This window comes from Globicephala melas, chromosome 17 (assembly GCF_963455315.2).
Source record: "Globicephala melas chromosome 17, mGloMel1.2, whole genome shotgun sequence".
Lineage (NCBI taxonomy): Eukaryota > Metazoa > Chordata > Mammalia > Artiodactyla > Delphinidae > Globicephala > Globicephala melas.
The window spans coordinates 9,143,461-9,169,428 of NC_083330.1; the positions used below are offsets into that span (position 1 = coordinate 9,143,461).

The 25,968-nt window shown below is 42.5% G+C and overlaps 1 protein-coding gene across 2 annotated transcripts in view; it reads left to right on the forward strand.

Moving 5' to 3' along the window:
• NKAIN3 (sodium/potassium transporting ATPase interacting 3) overlaps positions 1-25,968 on the forward strand; it is a 523,650-nt gene that overhangs the window by 477,580 nt on the left and 20,102 nt on the right. For both annotated transcript variants that reach the window (XM_060287463.1, XM_060287464.1), the window contains exon 5: positions 15,001-15,061. In XM_060287463.1, the coding sequence (XP_060143446.1) occupies positions 15,001-15,061 (61 nt within the window). The remainder of the gene's footprint in view (positions 1-15,000; positions 15,062-25,968) is intronic.

Below are 25,968 nucleotides of genomic sequence, written 5' to 3' on the forward strand. Positions count from 1 at the left end.
GAACAAGGGGTGATTCACGTCCCGGGCGGGTCAAAGTGGGATGGCATGAGATTCCACCACGCCACTCAAAACAGGGAGCAACTGAAAACTTATGGATTGTTTATTTCTGGAATTTTCCATGTAGTATTTTCAGACTACAGTTGACTGAGGGTAACTGAAACTGCAGAAAGAGAAGCCATGGATGCAGAGGAACTCATGTCCTTCCTGATCTATTCCTAACTGTGCCATCAGCCAGCATGCTTGGTTATTTTGCCCTAATTTCTTGGGCTGGATTCTTTCCTCGAATCCCCACGCTTCCCTCTCCTCAACTGGAAGGAAGGTGGCTTTCAACCCTAGCTGCCTCTGTCCCTGGTTTCTGTATCTCCTTTCATCTGAAGCTGCCTTTGCTTCCAGTCTCCTTCACTCTCCTCAAATGCACTGCACTTGTTTTCCATCCTTAAAACCAAGAGCTCGGCGAATGTATCACTACCCCGAAGCTGGATCCTGGCTCTCTTTCCTCTCTTGAATCGGGACAACCTCCGCTAGGGACTAGAGCCAGGATCCCAGCTGACTCTGACTCTCTCCTGAAGTTTGTTTGGAGCCAGTCCTTCCTCCCCCAGATCCCAGGCAGATTTTTCCTACCCTAAGTTTGTGCCAAGCCTGGATTGTCCCAGCTTGTCCCCTTTGACACAAGGGCCGTTCAACATCACACCCACATAGGACCATGCTGCTGCTGTCAGAAAGGAATTCATTGCTAAGCCCCACCATTGACCTAGCCTTTCGGTCCACTGTCAGCACAGCAAGCATTGCTTCTAGGCGCTGGGGCCGCTGAAGTCCAGAGGCAGGTGGGATAGAGATGGGGAGGCCTGGCAGAATCTGATATTCACAGTCCAGTTGGAGCTTCATGTCGACTCTGATTCTGTGTGACTTCTGATGGATAAAAAGGCCATTAGATTTGAAAAAGTGTACACTGCTAACCTTTACAAGAGCAATCTCAGCAGAAAAGTAGGGCCAGAAGCCAAATGGCAGTGAATTAAGGAAGGAATGAAAAGCAGAGGAAAGCAGGCAGCTAATAACAACATTCATTTCAGACGTTCATGCGTAGAAGGAAGAAGCTGTGAGACGTGAGAGAATCAAGTGACATTTTTGTAAGATAAGGGAGAACTAAACATTTTTGAAGGCAGAAGGAAAAGAGTCCATGAAAAGGAGATATTGGAGACAATGTCTCAAAAGAGCAAAAGAAAAATCTTTGAAAAATCAAGATAAGAAAAAACATTAGAGAGACGGGAGTGATCCTTTAAAAAGGAAAGACTCCTTACCCTCAGATGCGTTAAGAAAGAATGAAGGAATGCATGGAGAAAGAAAATACAGTAAGGTGTGTCTGCGTATATATTGATCGGTTCACTTTAATAGTCTTAACACTCAACAAAGTAATAAGCAATAATAAGGATTGTGTTGAGTTGGATTCGGGACTTCCATGGGATCAAAAATGTTTATTGTAGGGCTTCCCTGGTGGCGCAGTGGTTGAGAGTCCGCCTGCTGATGCAGGGGACGCGGGTTCGTGCCCCGGTCCGGGAAGATCCCACATGTCACGGAGCGGCTGGGCCCGTGAGCCATGGCCGCTGAGCCTGTGCGTCCGGAGCCTGTGCTCTGCAACGGGAGAGGCCACAACAGTGAGAGGCCCACGTACCGCAAAAAAAAAAAAAAGAAAGATGTTTATTGTAGGAAAAGTCTATGGGAACAATCTATTAATGTATTCTCCTCATTTGAATAGATGGGAAACTGTGAATGAAAAGATAAACTGATTTGCCAAGATGGGCTCAGAGGGATCTCACAGCTGTCAGGATTTGATGCTATGTAGAGGAATTCCTGAAGATCATGAGCGAGACATTAATGCAGAATTTGCCAGGTTCTGGAAATGAAGCTGAGGTCCAGGCTGAGGCTGGGAGTAAGCTTGAGGAGGAAGATGAAGCCACAGTTGAAACTGAGGAAGTTAAAATTCATTTGTTCTTTTTTTTTTTGGTTGTATTGGGTCTTCGCTGCTGCGCACCTGCTTTCTCTAGTTGTGGCGAGCAGGGGCTACTCTTCGTTGTGATGCACGGTGTGCGGGCTTCTCATCGCGGTGGCTTCTCTTGCTGAGGAGCACGGGCTCTAGAGCACAGGCTCAGTAGTTGTGGTGCACGGGCTCAGTAGTTGTGGCTCACGGGCTCTAGAGCGCAGGCTCAGTAGTTGTGGCACACGGGCTTAGTTGCTCCACAGCATTTGGGATCTTCCAGGACCAGGGATCGAACCCGTGTCCCCTGCACTGGCAGGCAGATTCTCAATCACTGAGCCACCAGGGAAGTCCCAGTTCATTTGTTATATTTATAAGGCATGAGCACTATAGTTCTGCTCTACTTTGTGACCCAAGAGGAGGAGCAAAGAAAGGAGGAGAAGAAGTGATACAGGCTCGGGCTTGGTTTGGTCCATCAATGAGCAAGAATGGTTGGGGAGCCTAGGGCTGTTGGGAGGGCAGCATGAGCCACTTTCCACGCACGGTGCCTTCTCAGTGGAGAAGCTCTAATGAAACCCAAGTCTTCACTGTCTCAGGTCTTGCCCAGTGAATATGGAGACATTCTAAACTATGTCAGATATGTGGACTTTGTAGACTAATGACATACACTTGATTCCTGATTCCACTACTAACTAGCTATGTAAACTGAAACTAGTTATTCTGATCCTTCATTTCCTCATCCACAAAAAAAAGATACTACTACTCACCTTACAAATACGCTGTGAAAGTTAAATTCTGGAGAACTAAGTACCTAGTAAATACTCAAATGTCACCACAAATGGTTACATAGGTCTCTTCTTCTAATGAAATAGAAACATGCACCATAAAATATAAGGAGATATCATCTGTCTTGAAGTATCAGATTATCACCTAGAAATAGCTGTGTAATATATGCCCATTCAGATATTCTCTAGAATTCTCTACAGGGAATAAGATCATTCTCGCAGCTCAGCTCCCATCATGTGGAAAAGTAGAAAGCTATCAAACCTGGTAGGGAACATATACTTTTTGTCAGTGATGCTGAGGGAGATACCTCGAGAACCCTTTTAAGATGCCATATTTTTAAAGCTCATTGAACACTATTCTCTCCCGCTGAGTTTATGTGACACCAAAGCTTCTTCCCACACAATTTCTACTTCTCAGGGCAGAGTAGGGAGACCAGCTTTAACTACCACTGAACCAACCCTTAATGCCTTTCTCCTGGGATGCCCATACAGCAAAACAGTTTCAGTCCGACAACTGGAACAAGAAACCAAGAGTCAGAGCTATGTCAACTATTCTCATTTTTAAACACCTGAAATAGAAGCAGAGGTACCATTTATTTTCACCCACAGCTACAAAAAATATCGCCTATTTTTTACTTGGGATTTTTGTGGGTACAGTTTAAAGCATCTAGAAATTTCACTGGTTCTTGAAGTAAAATATTTTAATCCAAAAAAATTAGTTGAAAAAACAGTTTTAGAACTACTTTTCTTTCAGTCCGACCCCTCTTACCCAACCCAAATATCCTTTTTGATTAACACTCCAACTCCCAAATTCCCTTTCTGGAATGCGGTTACATGTAAACATTCTGCATTTTGATGGAGGTTGACAATTGGGCCTGAGATATCAACCTTGAAAATGCCAACTGGGGACAACAAAGGTTGCCGAGAGCCAGCTTTGGCACCACGGGAACAGCTGCTCCTATGAGAATCCCACTGGTCCCACTGGTAGCACGTGGCTCTGTATGAGATATTTGGATTGCAACAGCTTTAGTGTGGCTCATACAACCCAGAGCTCGTCCCCAGCTTCCATAAATCATGCAACTCACTTTTATCAAAGGTAAAGAACCAAGATTGCTGCTTGGGTGGTTAAGTTTTCCTTCTTGGACCTGGGCAACTGTCTCATTTCTTGAAAGATGAATTTCACAAATTATAAAGAAAACTCCATCCTTCCACCATCTACAATGGAATAGATTCTTAAACACATTATTTGAGGACTCTTAGGAACAAAAATGATAGAACTCCTAGAGGTCAACACAGACTCTCTAAGAGTAGATCATAGTGAATTAACCTTGTTGCATTTTCAGTAATGATTGCTAGACTGTGCTTGGATCTAAACACATGGTGCACCTGAATTCCAACAAAACATTTAGCAATCAATTAAACTCCAATGATAATGAATTTGCCTGGACCCTGACAGACACTAGAATTTGAAAGGAAATATCACAGCCTTATAGTTCTGGGATCATTCCAAAGCCATTTCATCTTAGGAAAAAGCTCTTAGTTTGGGCAATAAAAAAATGGATAACATTAGTGAAAACCGCCTCCTTTCTAATGATTTCAACATATTATAAGGAATAATGATGACTGTTGCTCATTGTATTGGAAAAGTATCTAGTAAAACTAAAAGTAAAGTCTAAAAACTCCAGATTATTAGACACAAGCATCTTGGAACTGTTTTATGCTTTTGACTCAAATCTTATACTTCTCAGGCTTTTAAAATGCTTTGGAAAGCTTAAATCATCATTTTAAAAGAACAGAGCATGTGGTGAGCAGTGGGGTGCGTGAACACCTGGATAGTACTTAATCCCATGTAAGATTACTATGAAAAAAATCTTGGGACTTCCCTGGTGGCGCAGTGGCTAAGAATCTGCCTGCCAATGCAGGGGACACAGGTTCGATCCCTCGTCTGGGAAGATCCCTCCCACATGCTGGGAGCAACTAAGCCCATGCGCCACAACTACTGAGCCTGCGCTCTAGAGCCTGCGAGCCACAACTACTGAGCCTGCACTCTAGAGCCCACGCACTGCAGCTACTGAAGCCCACGCACCCTAGAACCCGTGCTCCGCAACAAGAGAAGCCACCGCAATGAGAAGCCCGCGTACCACAACAAAGAGTAGCCCCCGCTCACTGCAACTAGAGAAAGCCCCCACACAGCAACGAAGACCCAACACAGCCAAAAATAAATTAATTAATTTTTTAAAAAGAAAAATCTTGCGATTATAGTATAAAGGAGCTTGTAACTGCTTTGCCAAGTAAATGCAGATTTGGATTGTAGAAGAGCTGTATATATAGCAGCAGTAAGGGGAGAGGTCAGCATCATGGGCTACAGAGTCAGAGTGTAACTTCCTACCTAAGTGGTTTGAGGACAAATTGATTAACCTCTGTGCCTCAGTTTTCTCCTTCATAGAATGAAGATGATGATAGAACTTAGGTCTTAAAGATATAAGGGCTTAATGAATCAATGGACCCATAGTGTCTTGCTAAGCCCTGTGCTAAGCACTAAACATCCACTAGCTCAGTAACCCTCACAATAATCAATGAAGTATTTAATATGATCATTTTCCCCATTTTATATATGAGGAAACTGAGGCTCAGAGAGGTCAAATACCTTGCCAAAGTTTGCTCAGATAGTAGTGGCAAAGGCAGTATTTGAACTGAGATCTCTCCAACCACAAAGCTGGGCTCTCAACCAGCATAATCATTAACTGTAAGATAAGCACTGGATTCCAGGAGCAAGGCTGAAACCCATCCTGAGAACCGGATACACTGGAGGAACACCAGAAGCAAGAGTTGCCACTTGTGGATTCCTCAAGCGCTAAATGGAACTCCCTGAATGCCTCCAAAGAAGACCATTGGTCCCGGGGACCCTGAAGTTGTTCTAGAAGTCGTGAGAAAAGAGATACAGAGGCTCAGAACCAAGGAGGGTGCAGGAACAGCACACAGGCGAGGTGGCAGTACTCATCACAGAGACCATCGGGAGAGGTCAGGCGGTCCATGACATGGGATCCTCCCCCGCCTTGGCCCTGAATGGAGGATGGGTGATCTGCTGCAGAACAGTGAAGTCCGGGCAGATCCTAGGCTGTGCCTCTGCTCCCCTCAAAGGTTCATTGGTTACAAAGGCTGGTGCACTGGTCCTGCAGCCAGTTGCTCACAAAGGACACCCTGGGGCCTTCTCAGAACTAGACCACAGTCTCATTCGGTCTCTGTTCAAGAAGGGAATTAGGTGGAATTGACTCCATGTACTAATACAGCCAAGCGGATCACAGCTCCTGCCACACGTCACTAGGTGGGACTTTCAAATACATCCCTCAAACAAATTAAGAAACCTGTGAAAACCCCACTTGATTACGGACAAGTAGACTTCCATTTTGCAAAATGTCTCCCCTTAAATTCCACAGATCGTCCAAGCAGAGGAATGCCTGTTTTTCTCTTGGGTTCTCCTAAGATCTGTAAAGTCTATATATCCACATAGAACTCCATCTGCAGCCAGGGGCTGAGAAGTCTACGGAGGTTGCATGACTGTCCCTGGATGGCGGGAGCAGTGTCCACAATCGACAGGGCTCCAGACATTGCCATTTGTTAATATCCTCTCAACGACTCCCTTGCTGACTGAGCCAGCTCCTCAGTGGGAAGTGGGTGGCAGTAGACAGACACACAGATCTGTCTGCCCTGGGGCAGTGCCTGGCTACCTAAAATGGGGCTCAGAGCACGGCCAGTCTGCCATCCACTGCCTTTCAGTGAGTGCTGGGGATCTCCGTTCTCAATACGTAAGATTTGGAGATGGACGTCCCACTGTCGGGTTGTGTGGTCCAGTGGCAAGCTGGATTTGAGAGCGTATTGGCAGGAATGTCCCTCCTGAGACACTGAGGGTGCCCACCCTTGACCCTGAGAGGCACAAGAAGAGTCAACATGCTCTAGTAAGCCAAAGAACAGATTCAAAATGAGTCATCAGAACTAGAGGTCTGAGTTGCCAGAGAGTGAAGTCAACAGCTCAAGATGGAAAGAGGGACAGAAGATGGAACAGACAAGTTGAGGTGGGTCTGAGTGGGCTTCTGCCCAAGCCCAGCTTTTACTCCAGTTCCCTGGACCTGACTCCATGTAGAGGGTCAGGTATGGAGGGGGCAGAGCTCGATGTGACCTGGAGTAAGTTCCCATATATGCTCACCCAAGACCCTACCCACCACATTCCGACACCATCACAAGAGCAACTCTTTAGCTCCAAGCTACATTTATGTGCATCTCACACATTTACAAATTGACTTTTAGCTTTATGTTTAAGATTGTAAAATGGGTAAAAACTAGAAGACATTTTCCTTAATAGAAACATTTTTCTTCACATTACCTCGTAACACTCAGGTACTATGACCCTACCACACTATTTACATGATGCCACTGAAGAATCATCAAGCTTGGCCGTGGACACTTAGAAAGGTCCCAGATGTGAGTTACCTAAATAGGCTTGACTGTCTGTTTGTCCTGTTTGAACAATGCTCTTATTCCTCAATGACCTGACACCAGAAATGCACTGAGAACAAAGCTTTTTGCAAGTCAGAGTAACTCGTGTGTCCTCTGTAGATTGCTGAGCTGGCTTGTGCAGAGTGTCTGCATCATAAAAGCGTGTCATTGAAAAGCTTATCTTCCTTGGTGGAAGCCAGCAAACCATTTGTTTTCCATTTTGACTGTCTACACAAGTGCTTCTCATACACATAAGGACAGTAAATCCCCAAAGCCCAAAGTAATGTGATGCTGTTGCCAGTGTATATTTTTATGGTCATCGTAGAGAAAACAACTTATTTCCATATTCATTGATTCATTTGGAGCCCAGGGTGCCAGTGGGACTCTTAGGAGAGTGAAGCAAATGTCTTCAGATCATTTCAGGCTTCACTTGGCCTAGGACACTTCCATAAACAGACATAACACATTCTGGATTCCTGAAGGGTAAGTATGAGCAGTTTGATTAAAACACAAATAGGTTAGGAATTACTAGGATTCCGAGGATACTGTCTCTAGAGTCATAATAATAAGAAGCCAGTCCCTCCGGGGACCTCCTCCCCTGAGGATCCTAAGTTCCCAGACTTTGTTCTGCTGGGCACACAGAAGAAAACAGATGGACATGGGTGACCGTTGCACGAAGAAGCCCTCCTGGAAGCCACAGAGAAAGAAACGTGTCCACACAGCTCTGTGCGATGAGACTGTCCACCTGCAGCCTTTCTTCAGTCTCAGAGTTTTTTTGTTTTGCTTTGGTTTTGGTTTTTTTGCGGTACGCGGGCCTCTCACTGTTGTGGCCTCTCCCGTTGCGGAGCACAGGCTCCGGACGCGCAGGCTCAGCGGCCATGGCTCACGGGCCCAGCCGCTCCGCGGCATGTGGGATCTTAAATATCTCCCTAGGAAGGAAGGATATGCCTGCTGTCCCATCCAATACAGAGGGTGAGCCATTGCACAAAGCTGAGCCCACACCCCTTCTAAAAGAGGGAGTCAGAAGGTTCCCAAGTTAGTAACCATGTGTCATGTGCCTGGACATTCTGTCGTCTGTCATCCTGACATGACAAGAGGGCAGGCTGCATTCAGACTTGCAGTGAGGGTTGGAGCATTCCTTATGAAAACCACTCATCACTTCAGAAAAGTGGCTAGAAAATTCTTATTCCATCATCTTATTTCTCCTCTCCCCAGGGAAGGAAGCAGCATGTATTCAGGAATGCCTGTAGCTACTTTTAATGTACTTCAAATGTTTGGTTTCATGTAAAATCAACCAATAGTTAATTCATAAGTGGAAATAGACCAAGATCCCTAAAATCCCTTTTCTTTCTACATGTTTACGATACATCCATCTGTCTAACATGGTACAGTCATTGGCTTGTTCTCGTGTTTATTGCATGACCCAGATGGTATCAAAGCAAAACAGCAAAAATCTATGGAACTTATCAAGACGAAAGCTACTGCTGTGGTGAGCAGAGCCGGCTTTTACGTTGGCTGAGTGACCCGGGAACCCTGTGGGAATTTCAGCGTTGCTAACACGCTGGAATTCACCCACCTTATTTCAGCCATACTGGTTTCCCTGCCCCCACTTTGCTTTGCAATACAGCGCTTCTCATCATTTATTCATTCATAAACATTTAATGAGTACCGTCTTTGTACCAGGCAATGTGTCCGAAATGCAAAGTTGAGTTGACAAAAAGTTCTCTCCAGAGCCTGGTGGTGGAGACAGACATGCAAACAGATAGTATAATCATGTGAAACGTGCCTCCACCGTGGTACATGAGGCCAAAGTAAGGGAAGGAGCAGATCCTCTTCCTGAAGGGACCAGGTCAGGACTCTCAGAGGATGTGGCCATGCTACCAGCTCTCTCCGATGGTTCCTGCCTTCAAGGGTCTACTGGGAAGTGCACACATAGCTATGATACAAAGCAATGCTGGGAACCGCCATTGGAGATATAAGAACAAAGTGCTGAGACAGTTCAGACTTAGAGGCGAATCCACTGGAGAGATCAAAGAAAGTGACATTAACATCAGGACTTAGAGGATGAGCGGGTTTGGGCAAGCAGAGAGATGAGAACGGGTTAGGGGTTGGCGGGCACGCAAAGAATGGGGAATGTGTAGGGAGTTGGAGCACAGGCTATGGCAGAGAAGAAGAGTCGGGGATAAGCCTCGGAAGCCAGGTTGAAGCAGGATTATAGAGGGCTTGGAGACAGATACCAAGTGCGTGTGTGCTTGGACAGGCGAGAGATTCTTTGTTCTCCATGACCCCAACTTGTGAATTATGATTTAAAAAAGAGTTTATCCCCATCAGAAAACAAATGTTGTAGTAATGCCCACTTTTCAAAACAAAAACCAAAATCCCCATCGACCTCCCATCTTTCTCCAGCTGCTGTCCCTTTCTCTACTCTCCTTTTAGGCAAAACTCCTTGAAACAATCGTTGACATCCTATTTCCTCCTGAACCCACTCTGATCAGATTTTTGCCCCACCCTCCATCAAAACCACTTCCATCAGGGTCTCCCATTTCCTCCACTTTACCCAGCCCAGCGCTCAGTAACACAGTGCTGGTTGTCCTTGACCTATCAGAGGCCTTGGATGCCCCCAATAGCCCTGGCTTTCTTGTATCTCTGTATCCCTTGGGTCAGTCCTTTTCTGTCTCTTGCTGGTGAGTTAACTTCTCTCCAACCCCTAAATGTAATATGTTCCAGGGCTTCATCCCTGGATCTCTTCTCTCCCTTCACTCACTTCCTTAGTGATCTAATCCAGTCACATGGCTTTAAATACTATCTATAAATACACTGATGACCTCCAAATTTACCATCACTCTTTGCCTGAACCATTTCTCAGGGTTGTGTTTTCAGCTAGCATCCCTAAGGGATGAGGTAACTTCTCCCCCATCCCACCCCTGACAAAGAGTAGGCTTGCTCCCTCTTGCTAGAAAAGTAACTAAAAAAAAAAAAAAAATCACTATAGAGATTCTTTAAATATTTCTGTGATGGGTTTTTAGAGGTAAAATTACTGGGTGAAAGAGTATAATGCTTTTTACCAACTTTTTCTTCCAAACGTAGTATATGAGAATATCTATCTGACCACCTTTGCTAATACACACCCACAAAAAAAAAAAATATTGCAAATTTGGTCATAACATAGTTTTCTTGTACTCTTAATGTGCATTTAATTTATGACTGATGTATGACATCATTCCACAGTTTATTAGTTTTCTTTCTGTATAGCTTAGATATTTACGTTCTTTGCTCATTTTTCTATTGTTTGTCTTTTTTTTTTTACTTAGACGAATGCTTTATATAGGTGGGATTGGGGGAGGGGGAGGCCTAAGAGGGAGGGGCTATATGTATACATATAGCTAATTCACTTCACTGTACAGCAGAAACACAACATTGTAAAGCAATTATACTCCAATTAAAAAAAAAGTAACTCGGGTTTCCATGGTGGCACAGTGGTTGAGAGTCCGCCTGCCGATGCAGGGGACACGGGTTCGTGCCCCGGTCCGGGAAGATCCCACATGCCGCGGAGCGACTGGGCCCGGGAGCCATGGCCGCTGAGCCTGCGCGTCCGGAGCCTGTGTTCCTCAATGGGAGAGGCCACAACAGTGAGAGGCCCGCGTACCAAAAAAAAAAAAAAAAAATGGTGTTGGAATCTAGTCTTATGCCATTTACATCCATTTAATATATTGAAAAAGGTTGAATTTACGCAGTCAGAATTTACAATATGGAGGAGAAAATCATTCAACTGTTACAACTATAGAGATGGATGTTTTTAATGGAAGAGAAAAGAGGTGTCTTTAAAGCGAATGACTCAAAACTTTATTTAAAGCAGAAATAATCAGGATTATTATCCTGATATTATTTATCTTATGTGTCTTCACTATTGGCAAGAATGCATTTTATTCCATTTCTTGGAGATAAGCAGAAAGCCACAGGGACTATTTCAACTCATGTTCTGGGAAACCAAGAACTATACAACAGTCAGCTTCTACAGATAAGTGATTAACATGATGTCTAGACATGTTCTCATGAGAATAACATTATTAATTAAACAGTCATTTGGTTAATCATGATAGCAAAAGTAATTTGGGGAATAAATATTTTATTAGTATGCCAGTCAATAAAGCAAAAGTAAAAGGATATATTTTAATTAATTCATTTGTTATTAATATTGAGATTATGTCTGACAAATTCTGCTTGAAGGCCTGGACGATGATCTAATATTTCTAATACGGCATGTCTTTATCTTATTGTTTCCGGTTAATGGTATTGCGTATTTCAATTACTTAGCCAAAATTCCTTTCTTTACATCTCTCAAGATATTATTAAGATCCATTAGTAAACAATTGGATATGACAAATTTTCTGTTGCTGTGCATTGCTCTGTTCTTTAAAAACTGGGTGTTCTCACATTTCATTAATAAAAAATAATTCACTGAATAGGGAAGGATAGTGTGGTATCACTACAACTAAGAGCCTGATCTTACTTTCTATTTGTCAGAAGGCTCATTTGGGGGCTTCCCTGTTGGCGCAGTGGCTGAGAATCTGCCTGCCAATGCGGGGGACATGGGTTCGAGCCCTGGTTCGGGAGGATCCCACATGCCGCAGAGCAACTAGGCCCATGAGCCACAACTACTGAGCCTGCACTCTGTAGCCCACGAGCCACAGCTACTGAGGCCCATGTGCCTAAAGCCCGTGCTCTGCAACAAGAGAAGCCACCGCAATGAGAAGCCCACAAACCGCAACGAAGGGTGGCCCCAGCTCACCACAACTAGAGAAAAGCCCACGCGCCACAATGAAGACCCAACGCAGCCATAAATAAATAAATTTAAAAAAAAAAAAAAAAGACTCATTTGGAAAAAGAGAAATAAATCTATCGATGAATTATCTTCAGTATATAGACAATCTTTTCAGAAACACAGTTAACCCAGTAATTTTAAAATAATCCGTGGTTCTAAAACACAGGGAAGAAATACAAAATAAAACTTAAGTAAAAACTTTTTTTTTTTTTTTGCGGTACGCGGGCCTCTCACTGCTGTGGCCTCTCCCGTTGCGGAGCACAGGCTCCGGACGCGCAGGCTCAGCGGCCATGGCTCACAGGCCCAGCCGCTCCGCGGCATGTGGGATCTTCCTGGACCAGGGCACGAACCCATGTCCCCTGCATCGGCAGGCAGACTCTCAACCACTGCACCACCAGGGAAACCCGATAAATATTTTTTTGAAAAATTATTCAGTTGAGTTTGCTCCTTTTGCCTTTATAAAAGTACATCTATAATCATCTTCTTATGCAGTCCTTCTAACTTGCTTAATGTCTCATCCTGACCCCAAACCGCTCCCTAAATTTCAACTGCACTTACTCAAATGATGGAAACAAGACTAAATAACTTGCATTTGTTCTTCAGTATTAGCCATCTGGTCAACCCCTTTTTGTTTAGCCTGGAAGGAAACTTGTATTAGAATCATTAAAAAGTTTTCTGCAAAAAAATAAATTTTTATTTTGTATTAAAAAGAGTCCCTAGAGGTTGCTTCGATTTGTTCCTTTAAATGTATAAATATGTAACGAAGCAATTTATGGAACAGTCATTAGCAGTTACTGCTTTCCAGGTCTCTTGGAAGGCAAACCAGAGAAGGGTGGGGTAGACTTCATTTTCAAGTCAAAATCTCTCTATCAGGATGGGATTTTTTTCAATCCCATCAAATTAACTCTACATATTGGTGTATGAAAAGAGTGTTTTAGCATTGAGTTCACCAAGTTTGCTCTCAAGGACCCTTCTCATCAGTCCTCTGGCCTTTCTTCCAGTAAATGCCAATGAACCAACCAGTAAATGCCAATGGACCCAGCATATCAAATGGAATGAGCTAATGTTGGAAGACACCAACATATGTTCCCTGTCAAAGAGGCTAATAATATGCTAATATACACTTTAGACATCATTGTCATCTCAAAAGGTATCAATGAAGACAAAATAATTATTCTACTTCAAATCAGCATAAAGGTGTAAACAGATTTTTTTGTAGAGATGTATAGTCTATTAGGAAAGTAGAAAAATAATATTCATCGTAGTATTGAGCTATCATGAAGGCCTTGGCTTTATACTAGGAAAGTTCTACAGCACTCAATCAAAACAGTTTGCTTATCTTTCACCTACTTAGATGGAAAAATAATGATTTGTGAGATCTAACTTAGCTGAGTTTGCTGTAGGGGAAAAATTATTGAACTACGTAAGCTGTCAAGCACCTGTGGCCTAACTATTCAATAAGCAACGTCCAAGATAAACAATGCAGTATCTAAATGTTGGTGTGTAACAAAAGTAACAAAACTAGTTCAGACATTTTTCTACTGTAACATGATTCATCCATTCTTCTACTACCCTTCTCCTTGCAAAGTGAGTAGAAGAGACCCAAAGTATCCGCCATCCTAGTCACACTGCATACAAAGAAACTCTTAATTTGTTTGGCCATCCCTTGGTCTAGCTCTTTAGAGTTCAAAAGATATCTGATCTGCCTGTTTCTGTCACTAGGACTCATGTCAGCTGAACTCATTGCACTGCTCTTTAAGCAAAAGGGTCATCTTCAAAGTCAATTCTCCATAGTAGGTCATATTCATCTAATGAGGTACATAAAGGAATCCAAAGTAGAACCCATGTATTAAAAGGAATGAACAAGATAATCCATGGGAGCATAAGGAGAAAATGTTACTCCTATTTCTTTCTATCTGTCTATCTATTTTCTAAAAACCTAAGAAAAACCAGCCTTTAACAATATCTAACATGTGGCTTGACTCTGGTAGCCTCACCAGGACTGCACGCTAGGACTTCATGTGTTACTAAAGTACTAGCAATATCCCATGAGGCAACAGGAGCCTCCCTGTATGATGTGGCTGCAGAAGAACGCAAAGGAATATTGTTCTCTTGGGTAGGGTCCTGCTCCCGAACTGCACAGCCAGCTCTCTTCAGAAGGCCTTACCCCGGACTATGGGCGCACATACACATCCCTGCCCTTGAAACCAAGCAGGACCCTGTGAGGCCCCCTAGGGTACAAAAGCCTTTTTGTATCCCTGTTTCTTAGTAGGAAAAAGGTTTCAGTCTCTTAAACATTCCCTGCGTGCCAAAGGACAGGTTCAAATAGTTACTAATTAGGGAAGGGAGGGGATGCAGAAACAAAGGGGGAACAGTCAAGTAAGAAGAACAATATATGTGGTGTTGGTGGCTGGCAGTGGATAATTAACAAAACAATTTCGTATTCAAATAGAATTTACATGCTCAGAGCATTTTCCACAATTAAGTAAATGATTGGTATTTAATTTACAATGAACATATTTTGATTCCCTTTGTGGTAATTAAACATTAAAATAGTTGTAGTAATAATGAGAGTTGCTACAAAGTGCTCTACAAATAGTCAAAACTTAGAAACAGATGTTCTGAATAATCTGTGGTGATTTTGCAATATAAGAACTGTAAATCCCAAATCAAAGTCTAAGTGAAATATCTGCAGTTTTTCCCCAGTTCTGTGTCCTACTTTAGAAAGCCATTAAACCTAAGTAGAAATGAAAAGGTTCTTTAAAATCACGGCTATTATTTTAAAACATTTAAATAGCATTTAAGATTTTTTTCTACTACAAATTCATAGACGATAATACTGTGTATTCTTTATCTATTGGTTACCTAGGCTTTTTAATTACGGACATCTGTCCTAGATTTTTAAGATATTTTTTTCTCCTTTGCAGTTGGTTGGTTTTGTGTATGCCTGTTATGTGATCAGTATTTTCGTGGAAGAAGAGGACACCTGTAAGTATTATTCTACCTACCTGTGGGTTTATTTTATCTGAGATATAGCTTCCAAAACTAATCATTACAGGACCGTGAAATCTTTTATATTTGGAATTTTAAATGATTAAAATCAGCATAGTAAAGTTACAATCAAACATTTACCAACTATACTGCACACACACAAGATGGCGCTAAGTATTGAAACTCTCAATCCAAGTCATGTGGGAGGATGCTCAGAGACAGGGACACCTACAGATAGATGGCTGTTGTTTCATTTTAGTAACTTTTCATCAGAGACCTAAACGTTTCTCTGAGTAGAAAATTGGGGTTGTTTTATCCACCACTAATTGTAAGTATGCTGGCTACAGAATTTTGAAATCTGACTAATAGCGATAACATCAATACAATAACACAGTCTACCAAGAACTACACATACATAAACTACATAAAATACTCTGAGAAAACGAACAATGACAACCTTCAATGCAAGATGTAAAAAAAGAGAGAGATGCTGAAAAAGAATTAATGGAATGATAAAAAGCTAAGTGGTCACATTTTAGCAGAACACTAAAAAAAAAAAAAAAAAAAAAAAGACATATTACCCCAAGTTATGTGGGTAGAGATTTAGCAACGTAGGTTAACGAGTGGCATTTATGGGGTGCCTGCTAATGTCTAAGGCACTCCTTGGCACCACTCCATTATGGGTTCATGTAATACCAAAGAAAAATTTAATTTAAAAATAATAATAAATTATTAGATAAACAAATCATACCCAACCATCCCAGGGATTTGGTTATACCGCTGCAGATACTCTCTGGGTTGCAAAGTTGACTCTTAACAAAAATGAGGACAAGTGTCTAGCTAGCCATTACAACTTCTTCCTAGAACACAACTCCAAAAGGGTCTGATGAGTGCTTGCCACCAAATAGGTACAGTGCATGGTGTATGAACTGGAATCCAGTTAACAATGAGGATTTATTTAACCAACCGGAAGAGATATTAGACCTTGAGATTAAACTCATTAGGCAGTGAAAACACGCAAACGTACCACATCATCTCTTTTGTGCTTGCTTGGGGCTTTGTTTTGTTTTGTTTTGTTTTTTAATGCTAGATGAGCTAGAAAGTTTCTGACGTTTCGAAAGTGCTGTTGTAATGACAATACTTTTGACTATGAGGTCAACTTCAAAAAGTACCTTTTCAGGTGTTCCATTAGTAGTTCCACAATTTGACAAAGTTAGTGTACAGAAAATCAGCAACATGCTTCCAACTCACAGCTAAGACAGCCTGACAGCCAAAAAACAACCGGTTGAGCAAGGACAATTTCAACTGGAATTGAAAGCTTAAAAAAATTATTGGAATTGGTGCTGAATAAATACTTCCCCCCAAATGATACACTGATTGATAAATCCCAGCTGAATACCTTATAAAATACTTTTGAGTAGGTACCAAAATGATCCTGTTTCTTCTCCTCACCGAACTGAGTAGAGGTTCTCAAATGATTCTAATGCTTCGTCCCCACCTTATTGTGTGAGGACAGGTAGATTAATCAATAATCTTCTTTTATCTAGCAGAATAAATATATAAAGGGCTTTTCCTTGAAGCTTGTGATTTCAAGCAAAACTTGGAAATGCAAAATGTCATGCAAAATAAAAGGCTCATCTAAATTGGGTAAAAGATTTTTGACCTTCTAGCAGCCTTTTTGAGAGAAATAATGTCATTGTACATGGATCAGATTCCTCCTGGCAGATATCGTAGTTTTAGTGATTTTAGAGTCTTTAACTAGTTTAAGTTTCTCTATAGAAACCTCTGAATCAGCTATTTTAATGCCCATCAAACCAGCATTGAAGCACCTGCTAGCAGCCTATTCTATTCATGGTTTAATTGTACTGTTTGTTATTAGGGCCCTACATTAAGTTACCAAGAGACATCTGTATAAAGTAGTATAAAGTATAAAGTATAAATTGTTACCATCAATTCAAATAATACTTAGAGCCAAAAGGATTTTGGGTGCTCAAAACAAAGTAAACATGCCGTAGACCAACCTGACATGATAATCGGCGGGGAGCAAGTCAACAGTAGAAAGCAATCACAAACCTTTTAGTCTGAGAGTTCTCAAGTGAGGGTAATTTCATATTTTTTATTGAAAGCAGTAGGAATCAAAGTGCAATTTTAATTAAATTGTCCTAGAGTCTTCAGAAGGCAGATGTGAGCAAAAAGAAATGTCTGAAACCAATTGCAATGATCTCATACTCTAGTACAATTTGTGCCAACACTTAGGTTTCGGGTGCAACAATGAACTGCCCTTACCAACCCCCAGTCGAGAAGACGTGTCCTTTGAATTGTGTTTCCAGACTTTAAACATAAAATAAGAAAATAATACTGGTAGCCTTCCAATTTATCTAAGTATGCTTCTGGAAAGCTTCTTCTGAAAGGTAACTGCAAGTAGATAATGTAATGTCACAGTATTTTGGCAGACAATATATCATTTATCATTTCGATTTCTATTCTAACTAATGAAAATCTCTGCCTTATTCAAAATGCAAAGTTAAGCCTTTCTTGGACTGAAAGCTGTCCACCAGCCTTAAAAATTAATAACTACCCACTTCTCTCCTCTGCACTGCTTAAGTGGTTGTATGGGCGTAACATTTCAGCTGATGGACATTTCTGAAGGGTAATAAATGCTTGAGGAAACATTTATTTCCAGCCACCCATCTTCTTAGTTACCTTTCAGCCTCTTTAGCCATTTCCTATAAAGACTGTGATTTCAGGTCAAAGACAATGAAATAAAAAGCTCACAAAAGCAAGAGTACTGCTAGGTAGGGTCAATACTTTTCATCATTCATTCTAATGAAAAAGCCTATTTATATATGTTTCATTTATTTCCTTTTTTAAAATCTATCAGTCTCTGTGAACACTTTTGTGAGATCAGGATATTTGGAACATGTAATCGTAAAAACATGTCAACATAGAGATCGGACTTGAGGACACGGGGAGGGGGAAGGGTAAACTGGAACAAAGTGAGAGAGTGGCATGGACATATACACACTACCAAACGTGAAATAGATAGCTAGTGGGAAGCAGCCGCATAGCACAGGGAGATCAGCTCGGAGCTTTGTGACCACCTAGAGGGCTGGGATAGGGAGGGTGGGAGGGAGACGCAAGAGGGAGGAGATATGGGGATATGTGTATACATATAGCTGATTCACTTTGTTATACACCAGAAACTAACACACCACTGTAAAGCAATTATACTCCAATAAAGATGTTAAAAAAATAAAATAAAAAATAACCATAAAAAAAAAGTCAACATCTTGTGTGTGAACCGTCTACTGCTGAAATGAACTTGTGGGCTTGTTAGTACCTTGTCAGATTTACTAAAAAGAACGTTTTTAATTCAAGGAAGTGTGGAGGGGAGGCAAAAAGTACTGAAAAATAGTATTAACATGTATAAATATTGCCAGGCTTTTTCAGAGGAGCTGTTGCTAGCACTACTTCTTCTGATATTAGGTTGCAAACTGCAAATGGGATGTCTGTCGGGCTCACAAAGGCCAGCCTGGGCTGTATATGTTGATTGGCAGGAGAAATGTACATCGAAAATCCTAAGCATTAGTTTTTGAAAAGAAAATGAACTCCCCAGATGTGGGTTCAGCATTTTACATGGAAAATCTCAAAATAGCTCTTTATACAACCATTTGACCCCTTGAGGCCCAGGCTCAAGACAGAAGAAAGAGCCCAGAGTCAGCAACAGAGACATCAATGGTTTAATGAATGGGGGATCTTACACGTCTGAAGCAGAAAGGGACCTGAAGCAATACCCCACTATCAGGTTGACTCATTGGTTACCAGGGAAAACAGCAGAAAAGCACGCCCCTCACCACCCCTTTGACAAACTAACATAGTGGAGACATTCTGATGTAAAGATTAGAACAATTACTACCAGGGGTCGGGGGCAAGTACACAGGCATTTACTGATTAGGCTCTATGATTAAGAGGGAAGGTCAGTCGTGTGGGTAAGGTGTAGGTGAAGCAGGGACTGGTCCAGCAGGGGATGTACAGAGAGCAAGAGAACAGCCATCTTGGGTGCCCTGACCATACAAGGGTGGAGGGACAGGAGAAATTTGTGAGAGTCAAGGATGGAGAAATACATGAGACCCAAGTAAGGATGATCCCGTGGTCACAGTCAATATTTCAAAGGAGTCATAGGACTGGTCCAATAAGCCATGAAGAATCTACTGGTTCTCAGAGAGTATAAATTTCTTTTGGCAACAATCTGGTGAGTTGCAGCTATCCTCACCACAGCTTAGATTTAGGGCCTGAAGCATGTCCCCATAACTCTGCCAAATAGCTACAAACTTACTACCTAACCTTTCTACTAGAATACAAAATCTCTGCAGTCAGAATCTCTATGTTCCCAGATATAACGCTAGAGCCTAGAAAATGCCTTGCACATAGCAGCTAATATAAAAAGTGATTGTTGAGGGAACTCCCTGGCTGTCCAGTGGTTAGGACTCAGTGCCTTCACTGCCAGGGGCCCAGGTTTGATCCCCGGTTGGGGAACTAAGATCCTGCAAGCCGTGCCTCGTGGCCAAAAATAAAATAATAGAAATATTTTTTAAATGATTGCTGAGTTTATTTATTAAGTAAATTCTCTTGGCCCAGCAACTCATTTTTCAAAATGGATTTCAAAACTACAAGCTTCTCAAATTTGATGAAGTGTTAGGATTATGTTCAGAATTTAGTGAGATGCTTGGTACATTTACAATTTTTTTCTTCCAGTTTTATTGAGATATAATTGACATACAGTACTGTATAAGTTTAAGGTGTACAGCATAATGATTTGACTTTACATCATGAAATGATTACCAGAATAAGTTTAGTGAACATCCATCATCGCATGTAGAAACAAAAGAAAAGAAAAAAATAGTTTTCCTTGTGATGAGAACTCTTAGAATTTATTCTCTTAACTTCCATATAAAACATACAGCAGTGTTAATTATATTAATCATGTTGTTATTACACCCTTAGTATTTATTATATTTATAACTAGAAGTTTGTACCTTTTGACCACCTTCATCCAACTTACAAATATTTATGTTTAACAAATGGAGGTCCTGCATCTCTTTAGCATAATCAGATGGATTTTTAGTAATTTTGAAGGTCAAGATATAGGGAGATGGGGACTTCCCTGGCAGTCCAGTGGTTAGGACTTCCCCTTCCAATGCAGGGGGTGTGGGTTAGATCCCTGATCGGGGAGCTAGGATCCCACATGCCTCGGGGCCAAAAAGCCAAGACGTAAAACAGATGCAATATTGTAACAAATTCAATAAAGACTTTAAAAATGGTCCACATCAAAAAATCCTTAAAAAGAATAAAAGATATAGGGAGATGGAGTAAACCTCCACTATACCACATTAGAGCAAGAGCTTGAGTTTATGGACTCCTGGACAAGCCATCAGGGAGGCCACAGAGACTTGGAAGATAGATGCACCATAGAGTGAACGCAAATGCAAAATACGGCCAAGGGGACAGACGTACGGTCAAAAAGTTGGGTCCAACAGGGTGGAGACCTAAGCCAGCCCCACACATGGGAAGGTCAGGCCGCACAGAATAGGGTTCTAGCTACAGTGCTCTGGTTCAGAGAGGATTCCAGTCCTTGGGCAGGTTAACAAGACAGTCTCTGTAATGAATGTGTTAATAACTCCATGGTGGGCATCCTTTCACGATGTATACATATATCAAATCATCATGTTGTAAACTTTAAGTATATTACAGTTTTGTCAATTATACCTCATCAAAGCTGAAAAGAAGACAGTATCTCTCAAGAAGAATGTCATAAACACCAAAGTACCCAAACCAGTGACTCAAGAGGGGAACTTTCCATGGAGACTAGAGAAGCCATTTTACTAGAACAAGCTCCAAAGTCAGCACTAACCTCATGGTGAAGTGGAACCCAGACGGTCGTGTCTCTCCAACCCAGAACGCCTATATTTCAACCTAACTAGGGACTATCTACAGCCGTTATTTTCTTCCCCTCTCACTTCCTCATCTCCAGCTACATCCGTTTTCCTACATTCACCAAGCCCTTTCCTCTCTCTGTTGACTCACTAACTTAGATACATCCTTCTGATCTCAGCTTAACTGTCTCTCCCCAATTTAGCCACTTCCCTGTCACCCTCCCCAGGCTAGTTGAGGGCACCCAGGATATACTCTTATATGGTTTCATTGCACACTGCATTTTCCTTGGAAACATTTAACACAACTGTAATTTTTAAAAGTCATGCTATCCCCAGGGCCTCGCCCATTTCCTGACATAATGGGCACTCTGTACGATAGATAATGAGTGAGTATTGAGTGAAGAACTGTGCAAGCAAATGGACTCGGAAGGTTGGTTAGGAGTTCCATTGGCAGAGAGGGGGGAGAATTCTTCCGTTTCTATTCTCTGTCTCCATTTCTATGAATGACCATTCTTCACACAAGCTAGAACCTTGGGCACATTCCTTGACTCTTCCTCACTTCCCACATCTGTTCAGTCACCAGATGAGACACGGTCACCTCCCTTCAAGTACGTGTTCTTCAACATTCTTCCCCGGACGCCCTCTTCCCCGTGCCTCAGTAGACCCTCTGAACCTGTGCTCAATTTATTTTTTAATTAACTGTGTTCCCCACTTGTAGAGCACGGGGATCGTACCCTGCCCACCCTGGGATCCAAGGACCTGGTTCAGTATCTGGAACATCATAAGAAATCAGTAAATATTTGTCATACAAATATGATGTGAAATTCTGTGCAAATATGTACAAAACACATAGCAAGGAAAATGCCCTCATGTCATTACATTATCTCTCATATCACTGTCCTCACACCTTATGAAAATTTAAATTTCCCATTCCTTGCACTATAGAAAAAAAAATCTGACTAATTTGCAATAAGGTATAAATGGTTTGTACACTTATATTTCCTGGAAGTTTTCACTGGCTACTAAAAGTGGCCTGTTTTGACAGAAAGTTGACACCAACAAGCAGAGAACACCGACACCCCAGAGGGGGTTTAATTTTCTGTGTTCCCACTTGAAACTGTACGTTAGAAATTATTTAAATGAAGGTGGTCGTCACTCTGCCAATATCTAGCTCTGCGCCCATTAACAAAAGGAATCACCCCTTGGGGGATCCCCAAGGCACTCAGCTCTAACACCACACCCCTGTAGATGATGCCCAGAGCGGGCGGGGGGTGGGGGGGTGGGGGGGTTATCTCAAGGTACCATCAAGTGCATCACGTTCTCTTCATTCATTTACAAATGGTAAATATCAGGCAGCTATTCAGAACATCTCGATCTGTCTGATCCAGATTAGCAGCCCAGGGAGTGGGAAGCATCAGCCTCACCGCTTACAGCAAGGGCTCTCCACAGATGCCTGTTAGCTTGAAGGAGACATAATCCCACCTCCCTCCATCCCTGGTCAGACAGGTCGGAGCTCTCAGGTTCTCTTGGTTACCAACAGCCCCAAGCTGTGTGGCATGGCCTTTCCTCAAGAAGGAAGACTGAAGGATCTATCCTCCAGATGGTACAGAATGGAAGATGAGGGATTTGGGAACCAGTTGTGATTACGAGGCAGTAACAAAAACAACAAAAAATATCACATCCTCACGGCACCCTAAATGCAGCGACAAAAAACAAAAAAATGGGCTGTGAGGATTTTATGTGGCTCCTGGGCAATGGTTTTATTGTGGGTTATTAGTGGGAAAATTTAGGAGCCCAAGAGAGATAGCAGCTACCAGCGTTCCGACAGGGTCCTTGTGTTTCCATTTTAATTCTAAATTCAATATCCCTATCCCAACGCCCGCCACACACACCCTTCTCAATCCTCACACTGAGCAGTTCTGCCCGCCCCACCGCGGGTAGGCTGAGCCCTCACCCCTCCAGCCGGCCCTGAGCTGCAGAGAAGAACGTGCTGCACCAGCTGGCCTTGATGCAGCCCCATGACGTCACACGTGCGCATGTGCGCCGGCCACCTCTCCTTCCTCCTCTCACCCATTCTGAGTCTGCGCCTTCTCCAGGTCCCTTAAGACCGCGGTATTAGTGCCCCCTACCCTGAGACTTTGGAGTCCTTACTCTCACTTTAGGAATGAGGACGTGAAGCCCAGAGAAGTGACGTGATCTTTTCACCCTGTCTTCTGTTCTGCCCGCTCAGCGCTGAGACTCTCCCACTAAGACTCTACAGCAAAGAAAAGGAAAGCCAGTAGGCATGGGTGCCCACAAGCTCCTAGGGTCTCTCTCCCATCGGAACTGTCCATACTCATCCATGATGTTCTCCTTCCCGACACAGAAGAGGAGAGGAGGCCTTCACTCTGTCCCCGGGCTTCTGTGGCTTTTCTGTCCATCCTTCCCATGTATTCAGGTGCCTGCTTCATTCATGATTCTCTTTCCGCCTCCCTAACTTTATATCTCTTTTCCCCTTCTCTCTCCCAGTTTCTTCCTCTCATTGGACCTTTTTCCTCAGTTTATGAATAAAGCCACATAAGTTTAAAAACAAAACAAAAGAAATTACCCTGGCTCCCCACCCGGTATACACTGAGCTTCCCTGTCTCTCATACTTCTTCCCTCCACATCTAGACTTTTCTACAAAATAGTCCAGACTTACAGTGTAACTTTCTCACCTCCTATCCACTGTCAGGCCGCGGCTGTTGCGCTTTCTGTCTTATATTATCACTGAAAACGCTCTCTCGAAGGCCAGCAATGACCTCCTAATTGTCAAGTTCACTTAGATCTTACCGGGCTTCCTTGTAATGGGTGACTTAGGTCACTGCTGACTGCTCCCTTCTGGCTTCCAAGCAACCCCATCTCTTGAGTTTTCCCAGGCAGTCCCATCTCTTGAACAGCACTTATTTTTAAAATATATATATTTATTTTGTTGCACGAGGTCTTAGTTGCGGCACGTGGGCTCCTTAGTTGTGGCATGCCAACTCTTAGCTGTGGCATGCCTGTGGGATCTAGTTCCCTGACCAGGGATCGAATCTGGGCCCCCTGTATTGGGAACACGGAGTTAACCACTACAACACCAGGGAAGTCCCAAACAGCACTTATTTTACCAATTAAAATTTTTTTCTATTATCCTCACGCAAATTAAGCAGATTTCTAATGCAAACATAGGTAACACATTTTGAAGTACTGGCCCTGGCTGCTTTCGGAGTGATGTTTTATCATTAAGTCCTTAAAATGTTAACTTGCCATCCCCAGTATATAGCTTATACTCTCACTGTTACACTAAAGCATTTTAAGTAAGATCAGACAATGACACAGAGGCATTTTAAAGTAAGAACAAACAATGAAACAGGTGTTCATCCCTCTTAGATAGCAAAATGGCACACAATATTCTCAAGAGCTATACTCTTGGACCAAGTATTTAATGGAAGTCAGATTTTATAATTCCTTTGAAGAAATGTCATGCAAGTAACCAACACTAAGAGGCATATATAGAACACTCATCTTCGTGTGCTGTATTTTTTTTAAAGATCTATTATTTTTTAAATTCATTTTTGGCTGTGTCAGGTCTTGGTTACGGCACGTAGGATCTTCGTTGAGGCATGCAGCCTCTTCATTTTGGTGCACGGGCTTCTCTCTAGTTGTGGCGTGCAGGTCTTCTCTTCTCTAGTTGTGGCGCTAGGGCTCCAGGGCGCGTGGACTCTGTAGTTTGCGGCACACGGGCTCTAGTTGAGGCGCGCGAACTCAGTAGTTGTGGTGCACGGGCTTAGTTACCCCGCGGCATGTGGGATCTTAGTTCCCTGACCAGGGATCGAACCTGCATTCCCTTGCATTGGAAGGCGGATTCTTTACCACTGGACCACCAGGGAAGTCCCTTCGTGTGCTTTATACTAAGCATTTTATTGACTAAAAAAGAATAATTTAGTGTTCTTTCTGGGAGCAATATTTGAAACTGGTCTAAGTGAGGTATTTGGGAGTACCAATAACTTGGATGCCAACGTGAAGATAAAGTAGGGGAGAAGTAAAGGCATTTGTCTCTCCTTCTAAGTTGTACGAGGCACAAAGTAAATTAATTCTAAATTTTATACCTAACTAGCCTTTCAGTTTTGTCCACATTTTTCCTCAGAGGAGGAAACAGGTGCTCGCTCTCTCACTCACTTTCTCTCTTTTTTCTCTCCTCTCTTTTGTTTGTCCTTGCTCTCTCTCTTTGATTATAAGAACAAAAAGTCTAGAGTAGAGTTAATGGTGTACTCAGAGAACAGCTTTCTTTGCTATGTACAGTTCAGTCAAGTGCAAAGCTTGAATGTACATGGTTGTGTCAGAGATTGGCCAGATCTTTGCCATCTGTGTGTTCTTTTTCCGACACACAGCTGGGCTGCATCTCCCAGGCTCCCTGCAGTTAGGTGTCCCATGACACTGAACTCCAGATCATGGACTGTGAGCAGAGGGACATGCCCATTTCCAGGCCTAGCGCCCACGTCACTTCCACACGTGGTTCTCCACGCCCTTCCCGCTTCTGCCTGGTGGATACAGACCAGCGCAGGAGCTTTGGAAGCCACATGTTTAAGATGATGGAGCCACAATGTTGAAATAAATACTGAAATTTATTTCTCCAACAAATAAGCATCTCAAGCAATTTGAGTTTGCTGTATGTTAAGGGATTTTCAGCTGGGAAGCAGGACCTCAGTTCCAAGGGGATTCTCACTTTCCACAAATGGATGTTCAGAGCTTTTTGAAATAGTTGGTGGAATAAGAGGAGAACTCATTCCATACCCTTCAACTGTGATTAATTCCGCCGCCCACAGCATCAGGACTCAGATGACGTTAGATTTGAGTAGACGCAAGACTTTACTCCGATTAAGAGTCTCTTTCTGGTTGGTTTTATACTCACTAATGCTTTAAAACATTTTAATGTCTTCCCACATGACTCAGATGCTTTGCTGGCATTAC